The sequence below is a fragment of the Lonchura striata genome, chromosome 4 (assembly GCF_050655825.1).
Source record: "Lonchura striata isolate lonStrDom1 chromosome 4, ASM5065582v1, whole genome shotgun sequence".
NCBI lineage: Eukaryota > Metazoa > Chordata > Aves > Passeriformes > Estrildidae > Lonchura > Lonchura striata.
Genome location: NC_140706.1, coordinates 28,929,260 through 28,948,824, shown reverse-complemented (window position 1 = coordinate 28,948,824; position 19,565 = coordinate 28,929,260). Strand labels below are relative to the sequence as shown.

The window sequence follows — 19,565 nt, the reverse complement described above, 5'->3', positions numbered from 1 at the left end:
TGAAATAACTTGGATGAAATAAAGATTCAAAAGAAGTCAATAAGCACTTTGGTATTGATTTCAACGAGCCAATATTTCATTCTGATGGTTTATTGCTGATAGAATTTCAGAACATTAATATTTAGAAAGACATATAATATTGAGTAAGCCACTTAATTGCACAGAACAAACTATAAAGTAAAACCATTTACTCTATATTAAAGAATTTCAATATAAAATTTATTTCTACATAACATTTAGCTGCAGAAGGATAAACTGGCTGTCACAAGAAAAATCAAGCTTTCAATATACAAGAATAAGCTCTGCAAATAACCTTGGGCAAGAGATTCAGCAGATACAGTCAGACACATTTTTGGTGGTTAGAAATGCCTCTCTCCCAAGTTACTTCTATTTGACCAGGAGATTAATTATTTAGTGAACCAAAATATTACTTACATTGAGTGATTGAACAAGAAAAACATATAAGAAAAGTTTAATGACACCCTCCTAATGCTCCACATTAAATCTGGCATCATACATTTAGCAGTTGAAGTTTCTCAGTTGAGGTTTTTTCTCTGCTTGTTACTTTTCTTTTTTTTTTTTCTTTTAACATGAGTGAATATAATTAGCTTACTCCAAAATGCAACTAACAGATGGAGCTCCAACTTTTTACAGTAGTGTCTACCGCAAGAAGGAACAGTGATGGTTAGAAACTTCTGTATGTAATGGGTGTGCTCACCCTTCTCAAAGATTATGAAGGGAAGGGCTAATCACACACAAGTAAACAGTCACAGCCCTCTAAGTACTACTACTACTACTCTCAACTACTAGTACTACAACTATCTCTCAACTCCTGCTAGTAGGAGGCAAGTTTCTGCCAAATCCATCTATCTTTTACATATCCTAAAACTCCAAGTGATATGGAATGTGGCATCTGCCTCGATAAAGTACTCCAAAATACAAGTTATTTTCAGCACTAGAAAGTACATCCTTATGTACTTCTGTCTTTCCTTAAGCAGTTTAAGAGCCTCCTGTTAGTGAACATCTTTTCTAATGATCTGTCTCTAGTGATCTATAGTCCCTCAAAAGTTAATCTGAACAGCTGGCATGCATTGCAACTGCATGTATTAGCATGACTGTGTATTGCTCCCTACCAGTCCACATCTCTTCTTCCTTTCCTCTTTACACCTTGCTAACTCCAAAGAACATGAATTAGTATATACGCTGTGTAAATGATTTAGAATGCCCTTTGAAACAGGTAAGCTGGCTAGCAAAAAGCTAAGAGCAGCTTCAAATATGGATAATTGCTTAGCTATCTTAAAGACACAATACCTTTATTTTTAAAAGTTAATCTATGATATAACCCGTAAAACATTATCAGTAAGCCTGTGCTGCTGTCAGAGCATTTTGAACAACATTTCCCTATGTACCTGGAACTTTGAAGACGGTCTTTCACATACAGATTGGGGAAAAAAAAAAACCAAAATAACAACCTTCTATAGCAGAAAAGCTTAAATGAACCACTACTATCTGAATTACTCTGGTAGATGACAGTGCTCAGACGCTTCCTCAAAAAATACTGTTCTTTATCATTATATTAACGAAATAATTGAAAGAAAAGTTGGATAATAAATGAAGTATTTTTCATCTCATCTTGTGTCTGCATTTTCATTTCTTTCAATTGTCTTTACTTTTTTTTTACATTTTGGAACCTTCTAAAATGAGAAAATCTACTAAGATTCATACTAAGGTATGAAGAGAAATATAAAAATAAATATTTGAAAATAATACCAGTTTAGTATAGGATTTTAACAATATATATTTTTATATTTTTTAGAGCAATTAATTACTCCATCAGGAACAGGAAAATTGAGAAAGTATGCACTTAACCACTGCTTCACCTATTTTTGCTTTCCTGAAGGCAGCTAGATTGGCAGGGAAAGAGATAAAGTAACTAAGAACTGCAAAGCAAAAATAACCCCAAATTTAGCCTCATTCTGTAAGATCAATACTATGGTCCAACCTTTCATGTAGTATAAAATATATATTATCAACCATGTACCTTACTAAAATCAGCAATACTCTGACAGAAGTTTACAACTTGCAGAGTTCTTAACACAACATCTAAAGTTGATCTAAAGGCAATTTCTGAATTAATTTGAAATCTTCCTGTCAAAACCAACATCTTTCTTATCAGCCTCTTGAGTGATGATAACAGGGAAAACAGGCAACTTTATAAGATTTGGCATATTGTTAACACACCAAAAGAAGAACTATCTTCAGTAATAAAAGTTCCAACCACTACAAAATATGGTCAATTTTGTGCAATACTAACAAGGTCTAGCTTTCAGCAAAGCCACAATTCTGTTAACATAGACTTCTCCAGGCACTTAAGATATTTGATGATTTTTTTATTTTCTAAGAATGACTTATTAGATCTTAAGAGATATTTTCATACACTTGAAATATTTGCGATTGCTGGTGAAACTGTAAGTTCTGTGAATCTTTATTTGCTAACCTATATATTAGAAGATCTGAACTTCATTTAAGTAAAATACAAATATTACTTCAGAATATCTAAATGCAGTAATTATTCATAAGACTACCTATATTTTTAGTTCAGTTATTCAATCATTCTTGCAGAAATGATCTCAAATAATAAGTGAAATATTGCTACCAATGACCAGTAAGTCAATGGAAATGAAAAGATAGTCTTCAAAGCTGTCTACAGTTGATCAGTAGTGGTTAAGCCCTTAATTAATTTCAGTATAGATACTAACAATATTGAAGTGGGACACATGAAAGTTAAGCACAATTTTATTACCATGCAAAATTTGCACAGTACTTTTGAATGCACTGGTATTTTGTGCATTAGCTAGCCCATAGAAAAAAAAATTATAATATTTAGGAAATAAAAATAACAAGCCAAGGAAGAGATACTCAAACAAATTCTCAAAGATGGGGCTTGAATACCTAATTAAAAAAACCTCTAAAATTCCTGTAATGGTGATCACAAATAGCATTTAATGGTATTTGTATATTACACAGTGTGCTAGATTTTGTTCTGTGTTTCACATTCCAGAGCTAAACTTTGAAGTTCTAACTGTTTGGTAATTCAACACACACCAGAAAAAACATATTTAATATTAATTTACTATAGAGGAGGTCAGAAACATGTTTGAAAATTACTATTCTTTTTTTTTTTTTCCAAAAATGCTCATAAAAGTCTTTGAAGGACACCAGAGCATTATTTCATACTGTATCAGGACTGACAGAAACATTCAGAATTTATTTTAACAGTCTGACATATTTATCATTACATTAATATCAAAACTGTATTAAAAAGTGAATTTCAGTACATGCAATAAGAAATTGGCTACACTACAAAAGCACTGATAATAATGTTATCTCTTCTGTTCCAGCAAATATAACCTCAAAGAGGAAGCTTCCCTCGACTGACAATTCAAAGCCTTCTTGAGTATTCACATTATGACTCTGACACTTGCATGACTGATAAGAGACAAAGTCAGAAAAAGTTTGAAGGTCATTCTTTTGTCTCCCTTGAAACTGGTATTGTTAATACCATCTAGCAAGCCTTTCCTGGGAAACTCTTTCTTTGGAAATGCACTCTATTTGGGTAGATATTAAAATGCAACTACTGCATGACAGGAAGTATTCTACTCGCCTTTTTTTTTTAACTTGACATATTAAAAAAAACCCTTCAGGAATAATAGAACTGACCTTTAAAATTAAAAGAAGCAGCACTGAGATTAGGAAATATACCTCTACATACAAAATGTTTGCTAGTTATGTTAAAAGATTAAGCTTTTAAAACTGATCATGTCTAGGATTTAAGAAATAAATATGTATTTTCACTCAAATTTCCAAAAAGTTCTAGAGAATTATAAAAATATTAAAGTTCTGAAAATTGTGTTGGAAAGTCAAAGGAAACAGGATAAAAAAAATATTTCTATGGTGTGACCTGTTAAATACAGAAAAACTATTCATAAAATGTTAAAGAAGCAAATTATCCTCACAGTATATTAAAAAATAATGTATGACAAAGGGGCCAGGATTCAACGATTTGTAATACTTCCAAAAATTACAAATAATCTATACTGAAAAGTTTTTTACATACAAGGGATGCAACATGTTTTAAAATTACTATAATGCAGAAATAGCTTTTAAGTTAGCTTTACAGTTTCTCAGTTGAGAAATTAAATTTGACAATTGTCGTTGTTGAGGCAGGACAAGAACAGAAGAACTCCAGAAGGCTAGATGAAGTGAACTCCAACTGATTTATTTCAAATACATCGCTCTTTTATAGAGAGCATTGTGCAGACTAATTTAATTGGTTTTAAAGTAAAAATATCTCATCCATTGGTGTGCAGTGAATGATGCATGGTGGCAGGACATATCTATAAACAATGTGAACAACAAGAGAGATAGAGAATTATTTACATTCCTTTCCAGCTCTTTCCCATGCCCAGCCTGCTTCGAAAACCTCTCTTTTCCTCTCAGACTGAACTGAGAATACCCATATGATAATTAAAAAAACCTTATACTAAACTTGTTGATAAAAGACTTAAAGTAAGACAGGAAGTTAAATTGAAATATTCATTAAAATTATGGAAAATTTGAGTTAGCTATCAATTACATACAGATACCCTCCCAACTCCCACCACATCTCTTCTCAACACTAAAATTTACAAATTTGGAACAAGGAAGTTTACTCTTTGGTATACTCATTTTCTAAACATTCATTTAAAGAGGCATTTTTACCAACAATAAAAAATTACAAGACTGAAGAGAAAGGATCTTCAACCTAAGTAAACAATATATTTTTATATCCAATGTACAGCCTAACAAAGCCCTTAACTTAGGAAAGCAAAGTATTTAAGTCAAGATTCTGAGGAGCCTACAGACATTTGGTCTTTTCAAGAAATAAGAGAAAAGAGCAGTACAGTGCTACTAAGATAAAAACAGACAGGACTCAAAGCTGTATCTTAGCTTTTGCTCATATATATATATATATATATATAAATATATATATATATATATATATATATATAATAAATTTACATATATTTATCATATACACTATCATATTCTTTTAATGATCTTTTACCAGAATACACCTGGTAAAATATAAGACACACCTTCTCTTAGGAACAGGCGCATTGGATACAAATCTGTGATTGAAATGATGTTCATGGAACAAGAGCTTCTTGCACAAAATCACTCTTCATACCAGAAAGTTTGACTGGAAGAACACAACAATTACTGATATAAAGATGCTTATCTTGAGCTGCAGTGGACTCAAAGAATATGCTAAAATTAGCAAGTAGTACATATTAATTCTTCAAATGCAATATACACACTGCACACATTTCAAATAGCTCTATTTCATACTAGTTCCTCTTTAGTCCAACAGACTGAACAAACCAGTACCATCTGGGAGTGTATAGGTAAATTCCTAAATTTCATCTTCTAGCATTATTTCATGCTAAAGGATCACAGGTCACATGCCCTGTTTATTGTAAACCAAGGTACAGAAGATGGGTATTAAAAGAGCAATCCTCACCTGAACCAGGCACTGATGTGAGTGAACATTTCACTCACTTTGTAGGACAATGAAGTTGAGAGATAGAACTGAGACCCCACTCAAGGAGAAGGATATTGCAGAGTAGAAGAACTGAAAACCATTCAGAAAAAGAGCTCCTTATGGTAGACTAAAGACTAATTGTCTAGGCAGAGTGCAAATACTACTAAGAGTGGACCTCAATGATCAGTATGTGATACCTGGCAGATTCCATTCTTAGTTGCCTACTGATTCCACAAGAATCAATAGTATTTTAAGTGTCTTTTGATAGGAAAAGGGGCACTGTAAGAATACTGGAAGCACAAAATAGTTTCAGGCAAAATGACTTGAGCTGTATGAGTAAAATAAACTGAAGTAATAATAGTAAAACATTTTAACCTTTCAATTTAAGATTTTTACCTTTCAAAAGAGCTCAAATGAAATGAAAAAATTAACATGGAAAATCACCCACACTAGAAAAACTTGGTGAATTGAGTGAGTCAGATACTAACCATTAAAGTTCCTTAAGTTATTTTGTATTTATATCCCACACAACTTAAAAAAAAAAAAAGCAAATAAATTAATTATTGACCTTTTGGAGAAGCACTGCAGAACTAACTGATGAACAATCCCATGTGCAATACAATGACTAACCAGAGTGCAGAAAGAATGGAAGGAAAATAACTAGCAAATATATTTCCCTCTTAAAAGGTCAAGAAACTTAGGGACAAAAAGAAGTTGCCAGGAGGCAAACGGAAGTGGCCCCATAAATGAAACACAAACAGGTAGCTCACATTTCAGTCATTAAAGCAGAGAAAAAGCAAAAGAAGTTAATATGCAGTAAAAAGTGGTAATAATCCAATTTCCTAATTCGGTGAATGTTTATGATGAATAAAAGAAATACAAGTGTCCATAGCTGAGAGGGTGCATCTATACCACACAAAAATTTGCTGGAAAACTCAAAAAGCAGAATTCCAAAACTAGTACACGAGTCTTAAAGCCCAGTAACAATTTTATGTATTGATTCAAGACAAATCTATCTGCCCATGTTAGTGTAAATCCACAGAAAACCATATACAGAAACCAAACACATCCTGAAAAGAAGTAGATTTTCAGTAACATGAAATGTTTCTGAATAAATTTTGAAATAAAGAACAAATAAACATGTGAAGGAACATGAAAAATTACATGTAATATAGCACATTTGATCCTAAGACATAGGATCCATTAGACATAATCTTTTTTTTAAAATAATTAATGCTCCTGACCAAAAAAAAAAAAAAAAGCTACTATTTATCTGGACTTTGGCATTTCAATCCGTTATATTTACAGGTGTTAAAAAATAGGATTAGAACAAACTTGGTAAGCAGCTTGAATAACTGGCTCAACAGGAGACAGAACAGACTGTTTAAAAATACCTAAAGGAAATCTATATCTTGGGACTAATTTATGAAATTTGAAGTTGATGACTTGAGTGCAAAAACTGGTATTAATGAATTCAGATGAGGCCAGATAAAAGCCACCACTACTTTACACAGGAAGAACTGAAAGTCGTATGTGTCCAAAGTCAGAAGGATTTCCAGAAATTTTGTTCTCATTGTATGAAAATAACTCAGACAGGAAAAAGTATCCATTTTATATGTATGGGCTGAATATGATTAATATACATGAACAAATAAGTCAAAATCAAGGTTGCATGCATGATCCATCCAATAATTAAAAACTTCATTTGAATACAAAAGGTTGAAAAATAGCACTGCAAAATGAGTCTGGGAGCAAAATCTTAAGTGAGAGGCTTTGATAGGATATATTTGCCCGTGACTGGACAATGCATAAGGGCCCTTTTGCTACTGCATACCCATGCACTACGAATTAGGCTTTAAAGGTATTTTTGAGATCACAACTATGTAATATGGTGTAGATGACTGACTGAAAAGAAAAGGGGTAAAAGAGAAAGAAGACAATTCAAGCAACTAAGGACTGAACTATTTAGCTTGGTATTTATGTTAATAACCCAACTGAACAAACTGCTTATTAAATAAATCAGCAGACGTGTGCTTGTCACCTATAGCAATAAAATCCAGGATTCTGCAGGAAGGTATTACTGCTTTTTGTTTCTTCTGTTAGGGTTTTTCCCCAGATATCCTTTTCTTTTTCAAACTGTCATTCTGTGTTTACTATTCCAGCTGTGCTGTCTATTTTCAGGATGCATTTTGCCATGTGCTATATAAGCTGTCTTTTTTGGAAGATAGGATGTTCAGAACAGATGTTCATAAATTTATACAGAAAATAATCCTCCGACTAAGAGTGGTTTAAATGTGTCTTTAATCTGCTTCTTCTAAATTTTTTTCCTCAGCTTTAAAGAAGCTTGTGTGGAGGGATTTCAATCGTTTGTTCTTCAATAAATTAAGCTTTCCAATATTTTAGCAGAGGTAGGAAACTTGCAAATTAAACAAACAGGAGAAGAAGCTGGAAGAAATACAAATTAAAGTCTGTTGGGTTTTTTTGCAGTTACTCAAATTTTTCAAAATATTTGTAGACCTGAACTTGATCCAGTGGGTTTTCAAAGTAAGAGCAATACAGCAGACCACAAGTCAGCGTGAGCAATACCTAAAGTGGCATATACATTCACATCACAGTCTTGTGGTTTTGTATTTTCCAGAGCTAAATAAAAAAAAGGTAAGTGAATAATTTTGGGGATTTTAAATAACTAATAGCATTATTTAAATTCCATTTCGATCTTAAATCAATTTTTAAAGTCTATTGTTAAACTGTACAGCTGATCCAATGCTTGCATTATCTCTATTTACTGTAGCACACTTCTAGCTAAATGCTCATCCAGTTCTTTACAGGGCTATACAAAAGGGCTGTGCGTACTATCATTTTGTACTGGTTTTAACACCAGCAGGCAAATTACACTCCAAATAAGCCACTTCCCTCCTTGCCCTCCTTTTGGTAATTTCCTCATTTCCAGCATTAAGAATATATTAAATGTCAGTACTGGACAAGACCAGATAGTATTTATTAAGTCATTATGACACTTGATTGTGTTCTCTGTTGTCATGGTTTGACATGGAAAAAGAATTTTCTCGGAAGGAAGAGGTCAATTTGGATATTGACCAATTGAAGGTGGACACACCTCTGAGAACACAGAGGGGTTAAAAGCAGAATTCCCAGGAGAACTGGCTCTCTCTGGTTCCGGTCAGCCGCAGTGCAGCCTCTCCCCTGCCCGGCCATGGCTGGGTGGGGAGGGGAAGGCCCATGGCCTCACTGAGGTAGATCCAAGGGTGGAGGAACTGGAACCGGGCTGGCTCCTGCAGATGGAAGGGGGGAGAAATCTGGGATGTCTCCATTCCCCCCCAGAGTCTCTCTCTCTCTCTCAGGAGACATCAGCAGTTCTGTCAGCAGTTCACCACGGGGAAGGAGAAGAGCGGGGGGGCTGCAAGGTGCCCAGCTGCCTTTGGGAGCTGGAGAATCCAGGCAGGGAGCCAGCCAGGGAGTCAGGACTTTTAACCCTTCCTGAGAAATGAAAGCTTTGTGAAATTTTTCCCCTACTCGGTTTGAAAGAGAGGAAGAGAGACAGCTTGGACCCTGGGATGTTAGAATGAGAAATTCTAGATGGGAAGGGATGAAGGAGTGGCTTTTGGCTGGACTTTTTTCTTGGTAGCCACCAACTAAATCAATCTTCTCCTCCAAGAGAGACTGCATTTTGGGAGGATGCCAGTGAGCCAAGAGACCTGCTTCAGCTGGGGAAAGACAGAAGTGGAGCGAACAGAGAAAAGTCAGGGGGTTTGTGGTGGCGTCCCCTGTCCTCAAAGAAGAAGAAAAGAAGATCTCTATTCTTGGACCCTCAGCCCCAGGGGGAAATGGGGGGGGGGACTGTGGTCCCCAAAAATGAAAAACTGAACTGTTGTTTTTTCCCCTCTTGGCAGGGCATCCTTGAAAGGAAAAATCCTAAAAGCAGTCTGTCCATCCATGCATTGTGCTGAGAGCACTGTGCATGGAAAGGAGAAGGGTCACCATGGCAAACTTTTTCTCTGGGCGGTGCCATGTGTGACATGGAAACACAGGATGTGGCAGCTGTGTTTCTTGGGGGGTCTGTGGCATAGGAGAGACTCTGTTCCCTCGAAGGACTGAGTATCGATTGTCTGGAGGGTGGAAACCTGATTGGGGTCCAGATTGTGTCTCACTGTGGTTTGTTGGAGTTGGGTGGTGGGAGGAGGAATGCTTTGCCAGATTTTCATTTTGATCTTTGTGTGGGTTTTTTTTTTTTTCCTTTCTTTTTTTTCTTTTATAGTAGTAGCTTAATAAAGTTTTTTTCTGTTATTAAGCTTGGGCCTGCTTTGCTCTGTTCTCGATTGCGTTTCACAGCATTCAATTGAAAGATTGCATTTTCATGGGGGCACTGGCATTGTGCCAGTGTCAAACCATGACATCTGTCTATAACCAAATAAAATGTCAGTAATAAGATCTATGATGGATTTTTTTTTTTTTTTAATTACTCTGGTACATAGCCACACAGAAAACAATGGGAAAATTCCAACCTTTATACACCTGACAGGGATTATTCTGATTAATATGAACTATGGAATAATTTTTTTCTTCTTTGTTTTTTAGAACATTGAGTATTAAAAAAAAAGCAAACCATAAACCAAATTCTTCTTTCATTCCATTGACCCATAGTAGAAGTGTAAGAGACTGTGTAAATGCAGACAACTTCCTTCTTTTAAACAGCAGTGCTATTTTTATTTCATGTAGAGCATTTTGCTATGCTAAGTGACCCCAGGACCTTAGGGGTCACTTAGGATTATTTCATGCTTTTGTTTACTGCTCAAAAGCTAGACTTGCAAGACTGTCAGTAAAGAAATCTTTTTAATTTGCACTGTACCTGAAGTTGAAGAACTGTAGCCTTTAACAGCTTTGGTTTAAATATTAATGATAGACTTCTATAGGGAACAGTGAAAAATACCTCTTTTTTGCAGCACAAACACATACAAAAGAACTACAGACTATTTCAAATAAACGTGAAAGTTTGATTCTGTGAGTACTGAATACTAAGAGTAGGTGATGCACACAAAATCTGCTCCTCAACCCACTTCTGTACATAATATTGACACAAGATACCTTTAAAATCTTTAAAGAGCAGATCAATTACAGCTGCTATGCACAAGCAAACTCTCCTAAGATGGGCTATAACTCTGCAATGTTTTTTTAAGTGAAAGACAGAAGTCTGTGTGTCCAAAGGCTAGTGTGAAACAAAAATAATTCCTTGTTGTAAAGCTTGTGTAAAGCCTACTCCTTTTGTGAACTTGCTTCTCAACAACGTGGACACAAAAGAAGTTTGAATGTTGACCAGAAATCAGAGTTGAAGTTAAATTATGTCCTCCCCATACTCCAAGAATAAGGACAAAGAAGTCTGAAAACAATAATTCCCTTACAAACATTTTGGTGACTTTTTGAGAAATAAAAAGACACTTGACTTAGCAATGTCTGCTTCTAAAGATAAGCATTTATAATGTAACAGCCATGTAAGCTATTCTTGAGCAAGATCTAATTGGAACCTAATATAAATCAAACTTTTCATTCAATAGTTTAGCTTTTAACATAATGGAATAGCAGAAAGCTTTAATGTTACTAACACATTTTGTATGGTATTTCTGGTAACACAAGCTTTATAGAATTTGGAAAATAGTTTTCAGATTTCCAGGATATTTTACAGTGATTACTGAGAAGACAAAAGTATATATGTATACATTCGAATTCTTTTAAAATTATAATAATTACTGTAAACAGAAGCACAACACCAACCAATTAACATTAGATAGAGAAATTATTAATCTAAGAAATACAAAAAGTCAGGAAACAAGGTCCTTAATTTATTGAAAGAGTTTCATTGTTTCTTCTAAAGCTAGAAAAAAATTTCTTTCTGCCATTGGAGCATTACTGTGCCAATAGTATATACTGTGCCAAAAAGATATGTTCCTCCTTCAAGTTGATTTTCACAGTTGCTTTGAATAGGTCTATTGTTATAAAAGTCACAAACACACCAACTCCTCCTCTGCTCCAACAAACTACAAATACAGTTGAACCCAACAGTTAATTCCTGCCTTTACCAGAGCACCTACTTTCACATTCTGTTCATATGCATAACCCTGCCAAGTATCAGCTTATTCTATGTTAGTTTTAGTATAGGAATAGGTTTTGCCTACCTGAGCAAACCAGTTGAAGTCAAAACTGATTCCTCAGCTACCAGGGTTCAGGCTGTTTAATTTTAATTCAGTTTGCTGTTAGAAGTGGAGGAAAAAAAAAAAGGAAACTACCAAGAGCAGAACTCTTCTAATTCTCAACCCCAATGGAACAAATGACAGCAGCTGCAGCAGCATTAACTTTGATAATATTTATAATGCTTAAAAAAAATATGTAAGGAAAACAATAAAAGCAGGTATGTGTGTCTATCCCTGACTATAACATATAGATACAAGATTTGTGTGGCAACATCTATAAATAAATTTTTAAAAAGTCTTACTAATTATTCAAAGAAAAGAAAAATGGAAAAAAACGCCATATAAACTGCCACCCAGAAACTCAAAAATATTTGATATCTAATAAGTGAGGTATATAGCACCACCCTACTTGCCTTTGAAGGCAGAACAGACTGCACGTACAATAAAACCTTTTAGTTTACCTTTTAATTTAGTCCTTATGTCTTCTTCTATAGTATCTTCCTTCAGTAACAGTCAGTTAACATGAAAGTTTAGCCAAAGAAAGGAATTAATGCTGGCACCAGAGCTAGACAAAAGAAAATGTCAGAATAACTTTTGTTTCCATGAAAACATACAAAAATAATTTTATATTTAATAAAATATCAAGTAGCCAGTAATTATTGACTTGCAGAAAAAAACCCAACAAAAACCCAAAAATATAGATCAAAGTAAAAGTTCTTTATGTTCAATAAAAAACCACCCTAAAAATGAGTAACAACAATAAAAGGATTTCTTTCTGAACCAGAGATTATGGGTGAATTACTCCATGGAGGACTATCTGAGGTATGCTGCTTCATTTACGTTAACACACTTAAATGCATGTTCCTTCTCTTGACATAGTCCACAGGCATAAGAGAAGTGGATCTGTTACACTGAAATGACAGCATTAGAGCTAACTAGCAAAACTACATGGAAAGACAAGAGCTCACCAACATAAAAACACACCAGCACCAGAAGGCTCTGCAGGAAAGAAAATATTATGAGACTTTCCTAGTAGTTCACAAGACAATTCCCAACTGCTGAAATTTTACTTCAGGAAAAAGAACCTTGCAGCCTTGTACTACAGACTATGTTTCTGTAGGGAATAGGTAAGATTCACAAAATAATCCATCAAAAAGAGTGGAAGATGGTGTTGCACTACATGGAAAATATGTTCCTTTCCACTCCTCTGCCTTCCCCAGTCTCCAAGTTGTAGGATTTTAGAAGAAAACAATTATTTAACAGATACAAGAACATCTGCGTGGCTATATTGAGAGAGCAAAATCTGACTACTCCAGGCATAACATTTTCTTGTTTTCAGTGTGGATGTTGTAGTGATATCATAGTATCACTTAACCAAAATTATGCTGTTAAAAGCTCTGAAAAGCTTTACCATTGATTTAAGTCCAAATTTTATTAAAGTCAATGTTAAACTCTAATTAAGAAGTCAGCTAAATCAACTTTACTGAAGAGGAAGATAAAATTTACTTTGACTGTTTCTGAGGGAAATGAAAAACAAAAGAAAGTAAATTAAAAGGTAAAACTAAAAGAATTTTGTGGATGATTAAACACTGGAATAGGTTGGGAAATTTCTAACCATGGAGGCATTCAAAATTCTCTTGGACTAAGCCCTTTGTCAAAGAGAAAAAGAAACCTCTGAGCAAGCAGCTGGATTACACAATCTTCAAAGTTACCTATTAATTGTTTTAATAGATAAGGCTCTTACCATATATATCTCCCCAGCCAGTAAAGCCCAGGAAGATAAAAAAACTAGATTCCTGTGTGGCATTTAAGCTGGCCTTACAAAAATGGCTCTTGTTCTATTAGTAACAGAAGAACATGAACCAGTTATTCCCATGTGCCATTCTGGTTTTCTGCCTTAAAGTATATTTTACTGCATTGCATTATCATTTTATCTTCATGTACCGCTGTCAAGGCAGGACGGGAATGAAGAAGCTCTGATTCAGAAGGCTGTTGAGAGTAAACTCCTATTTATTCAAAATGCACCGCTCTTTTATACAGGATATGGTCCTCCGCAAGGACCAAATCCATTGGTTCTGAAGTGAAAACAACCCACCACCATTGGTGCAGAGTGCTTGACGCACAGTGATAGAACTTAACTATAAACAATGTGAAAAACAAGAGAGATAAATAATTCTTTACCTTCTTTCCCAGCTCTTTCCCAGGCCTCTGCCTGGTTAGAAACTCTCAGTTTCTTTCTTTGACTGAATCTGAGACCCACATACTGCAAAAATTCATGTATTTGAGGCCTCCCTGATTTCTGACATAAGAGCTGTTCTGAAGAAAATAGTTCTTCCAAATGAAAGTAAATGGCTTCTATGAGCCCATTTACACTTAGCAAAAGGAAGGCAAAGAGTGGGGGCAAGGGGTGTTTATTGTGGTAGTTGAAAGTGGTATCAGTCAATTAAAATTTCTGTTACAAGAAGCAATTAAAACCTGGCAAAGTTTTTGATTTCTGTTTTATTTTACTAAATTTTATCATAATAGACTACTTACTGTGTGATTACTTGTCTGAAATCTGGGTTTACTACATGAGAACATGTTCCATCTTTACTCAGATAAAATAACAGCAACAGAATGGTACTATGTGAATTTCTACAGCATGTATGTGTCCAGAGTTGACCACTGAAGAACACAGAGGTTCTAATTCCTCATCACAGCAACACTTCTGTCCCATCTTCCCACCTCTTCTTCCCACAATAAAAAGAGTACCAAATATTGTGTAAGGTTCCCCTTTTCTAATGTCAAGGGAGAAACACACGTTATACAGAAACACAGGTTATACAAACCTTATGCTGCCAATTGATAACTTTTTTGACTAAATTATGACAGAAATTTAATTTAAAAGCTTTAGAAACCCTTTACTTCTTATAGCTTCTGAACAGACTCACTGCTTTGGTAACAACGGGCAAACTATTTCATTAAAAGCACTCATAAGTAATGCACTACTCATTTCAATCCAGCATGCCATTATAAATAATTGTCTATTCCAATAAAATATTATGATGTATTTTCAACAGTACTATGGCTATGATTTGTGGCAACAGATGCACCGAAATATTGCTGTGGTAAAAGTCAGGCCAATCTGGATACCTTATGTTAGGTACTGATATTAACCTGTATGAACTCTTTTTTTTATATGAAAGCAAGACAAACAAAATAATATATTAACAGTAAAGTGACTTTTGTCTGTATTGCACTGCTACTATCAATATGGCTACTTTTAGAAAAGTCAGGCATTACAAAGACAATCTTGGTAAATTTTACTTCAAACATGCTTCCAGATACACTGAAGGCCAAAGGACAATCAATTTAATGTGACTGACTGACCTTGAAAAGGTAAGTTGTTATTTAAAAAGTTTCATGGAACAGTTCCTTATATTTTAATTAGATTACCAACAGAAACCATAGAAGAAATAGCCTTGGTCAGTGACATTTTATCCTGCTTAGCAGTGGAGGATAGTGAAAATTAAGAATCCCAATATTCTTAGCATACATTTTTTAATATTACACATTTTATAATATTATAATACATATAAATACCTTTGTTTTGTATTGACAAATGAAAAATATACACCACAAGTCAAATATATTTTTCATTTAACTTCAGAAACATACAGCTTACTACACAACTGTAACAGCAAGAGAAGTGAGTAAAGATCAGTGTTTATAAAACTACAAAAGTAAGTAGGGGAAAACCAGGGTGAATAAGCTCTACAGTTAAACAAATATTTATATATAATGTGATATTATAAGGTGTTTTATGTAAAAGATCTTTTAATATACAAACTACTTCCTAAGAACACAACTTGTGTTATTCTTAAGGAATTTCAACAACTTTTTAAATATAAGACAATAAAAAATCCAATTAATATAGTGGCAAATAATACTATTGTCCATTTCACATAGCATCAATTTACACAGGAAAACCACCTAATATCTGGTAATAAAATGCCATAGTTTCCTCTTCACACAAAAACTTTTCTCACTCCTAATACTTTCTTTCAAGAGAAGGCAAGAAAATTACAAGCTTTGAAAGCCATGCTAATTCAGCATTTTAGATCAAGCTTGCCCTTTTCCCTGGTCTCATTTAGAGCAACTTTCCAACCATTTAAAAGATGCAATATTGATCACATTCTACAATAAAATTTGTACAATTTGTGTGCATAATAATGATAATAAAAAAAAGGCAGCTAACTCATGGTCAGATATACAGAAATGCTCTCTTAGCCATTGCTGCTATTTATTTAAAAGTTAATGAAAATCTACTGAGAATTATTTGCTATTAGGTAAATTAAATAGCAGCAGAGCTACCTCTACAGAAGGCTCAAACCCATATAATTGCTTTCTCCATTTCTGCTTCTCTCACCATCAGCTCTATACAGATCAAGCTCTGAATAAAAATCAGAAGTCTCACGAGACTTCATATACAGACACCAACAGAATGTTTAATTGTCACTCTCAGCCCCAGTAAAACAGGTTCAGATTTTAGCAACACACATTCAGTAAGGGCCCAATCCTAACAAAATAGTTTGGCAAAAAGATGGAGAACTCTAGAAATAAAACAGAAACAAAGTACGTGTCAAGATAGAAGACTAGCACAGTTTTATGAACTTAAACCAAAAATGAATTAGAAAACAATGTTACTGTCTGATTCAGCTTTCTACATAAAAATGGATGCTCTTCCATGTGGACCCAAAACCTGAATTTAGTTGATAGCAGTAGGGAATAAAGGAACTACCTGCAACAACTGCAATAATAGAGACCTTCAGCTTTATAGAAGAGACCACACAGAAATATAAAAATATGGTTTCAAAGCTTCAAAGAGTACAGTCATGTAGTTAAAGTAGCTTAGGTAGTCACAAACACAATGCAAAAGCCAAGTTTTAAGAACTGGTGATGTTAGACGCACAAGATGCTGGCAAGAGTAAGCAGTGTTGTTTAAGCAAAGGAAATAGATGTCCTTTCATCTTTTGAAAGACCCCCAGGAATTTAATAACAAATTAAATGCCATCTAAAATTACAGCAAGAACAAAGCATATAATAGGAGATATTGGAGGCAAAGAACAGTTTATGAAGACAGAGTATTGCCATTTTCAAAGTGTGTTGGCTAGTATAGAACTGAACCACTAACTTATATGAAATAAGAAAAACTAAGAATCCATAATTTTGAACCTAATAATCAAACTATTAAGCTTAATGAGCTATTTTTGCACCCTCTTAAAACCAGAAATTTCCATGGTAAGACTGTCAATAAAGTTTCAGAGTACTAAATACAAGTAATTGCAAAAAATTGGCAGGCAAATTTGGAATTGTTACTAAATGCTAGACATTGCAAAGAAAGTGATGAGTTAAATTTCATCTAGATGTAAAGACAGCAGCTGCTGACAATTCACAAAGTATTACAGAGAATTATCATGGTTGAATAAATCTCACAGAAGGTTAGACAAGCACATTTATTACTTCAAATTTACAGAAACACAGATAAGTATTAGAAAAATGAAACAGGAAAATGTTCAAGTGTTATTTGAAGGGGAAAAGAACCAAACCACAATGTAAAATAGGAAAATATTTATAGCCTACTTATTAAGCTTCTAACACTTCTGAAGTTAGAGTTTTAAATGACAATTATACTGGTCAGTGATAGATTAATTAAAGTAGGATCTTGGTAATCTTTCATTTATTCTTTTAATTCTTAGAATCGAACTGGTTTTACTTACTGCGACATACAAAGCAGTCAGAGCACTGATACATATGAACAAGGAGAGACAGGTGAATCAGAGGTACAAAAAACTTACCTGAAGTCATAAAATGCATAAAAGCCAGTAAAGAATGTATGTTGACCAGTACAATTGATTATTATCTAGATTTTAAAACCATCTTTACCATTATTTCCATTACTTAGATGTGTGTACTAACATTGCCAAAGTAGTAGCACTTCAGACATTCAGGATACAAGTTCACACTCTGAAAATGTAGCCAAGTCAGCACAAATTCAGGAATATTTCAGAATTATTAAATGTATGGTATACTTCCAAAACAGGCTTTAAGATAGGCAATGTGTGTAAAACTGGATAAGGTACAAACTAATTTGTCACAAACAGTGCTTTCGGTAGACAATATTTCTTCTTTGTGTCACTCCATTGAAAAGTGTAATAAATTTAATACTGCAAGGCAGTAATGAAAAATTCCAAATTTTCATAAACAGCATTTTATTGAGGTTATTTATGCATTATCTGAAAAACAAAGTTCACAGATGAAATCCTGTTCTATTATGACATCCATATTCTGTTTCATTCCTGATAAAACACAGATCAGTAATTAATTTCAAACCATCATTTTTTGCTACTCCAATTAAGATATGACACAAAGAGAGCTTAAAATAATTATTTTCTTTAAGATGTAATACAGTTTCCTTTAACCAGTGATGGACAAAACTCAATGGACTGTAAGTTATAAAAAATGTAGCTTCCTGGTCATTGTATGTTTTGTAGATTCCATCTCAAGAAATTGCTTTAAAAGTCATAAACAACAAGGAGTGATTAGGAACTAGCCAAAGTAATTTTTACTTTCCTAATAGGCAAAGAGAGTTTATTCTTCTGAGATCTGATGAACATTTATTAACTTGTAAGCAGGAAGAAGAAAATAAGGTAATCCTTTAAAGGCAGCAATAACAGGATATCAAAGTAATTTTGGCAGGAGTCAATGGTAACTACTTAGTAAAGCTGATAAAGAGTTTAAATTGAAGGAGAACAGAGATACAGGAAAAAGCATACTTTATAAGTTAGTGGAAGAGTTACAGACATGATGGAAAATGGTATAAAGCACATGAACATACTCAGCATCTCCTTCTCTAGCTAAAATGATTGGAAGAGGTAGGTAAGAGGTTACAAACCTCAAAGGTTTGTGTAAAAAAAAAGTTTGTGTAGCCTAAAAGGAGAAGCAAAACGCTTTTTTTCTACTGTGTGAGGAAGCACATCCCTACAGAATAACACAACATCTACATTTATCTTTGGGTAGTGGGAATTGTGTGGTATGGAGCAATTTCTAACACATTCACTACAGCTAGGAGATGCAGGGAGAGAAATTAGAACACAACCACTCATTTCATTGCTCAAATCAGAGATGGTGGCACCTTCTAAAGATCTGAAATTCCAAAACAGACTCTGCTTGCAACTAGTTTAAGACTCTCACAGACTTTAATACAGACCTATAGACATGCAATTATTCACAATTGTAGGCACACTGTAGCAAGTGACTGTCTAGACATCCTTTCCCCTCAAAATAAAATTATAAACTCACCACTTGTCCATTCTGAGGATTTTTATGTGCATATGGTGGTCCACGGATGTGATTCCACATCTGACCAGATGTCATAGCAAACACAACACACTAGAAAAAGATAGAACAACAATATATTCATTGATTTACTGTGAATGACTGAACAGAAAAACATTCTGCTGCTTAATCTTGCTAATATTTTTTCACTAACCAGACACAGTATCTACCTCTATTTGTATTTTAAGATAGTATCTTCAGATTCATAAAATTCTTCATGATTTCTACCATTCTGAAAATGAGCTAGCTCAAGTTAGATTTTCCAAATTTCACTTGAAATAATCCTAAATTTATGCACCATATCTACATGAAAACAAGTATTTGCAGCAGTAGAAGGCATTTATTGCAAATGTTCTGGAAACTCAAATTTATACAACCTTCCATGAAAATATTTCTGCCTCTAA

General features: G+C 34.1%; 1 protein-coding gene across 2 annotated transcripts in view; it reads right to left on the bottom strand.

The window, feature by feature from the left end:
- The window catches only part of TUSC3 (tumor suppressor candidate 3), a 115,529-nt gene that overhangs the window by 37,914 nt on the left and 58,050 nt on the right, over positions 1-19,565 (bottom strand). For both annotated transcript variants that reach the window (XM_021534976.2, XM_021535059.2), the window contains exon 6: positions 19,126-19,215. In XM_021534976.2, the coding sequence (XP_021390651.1) occupies positions 19,126-19,215 (90 nt within the window). The remainder of the gene's footprint in view (positions 1-19,125; positions 19,216-19,565) is intronic.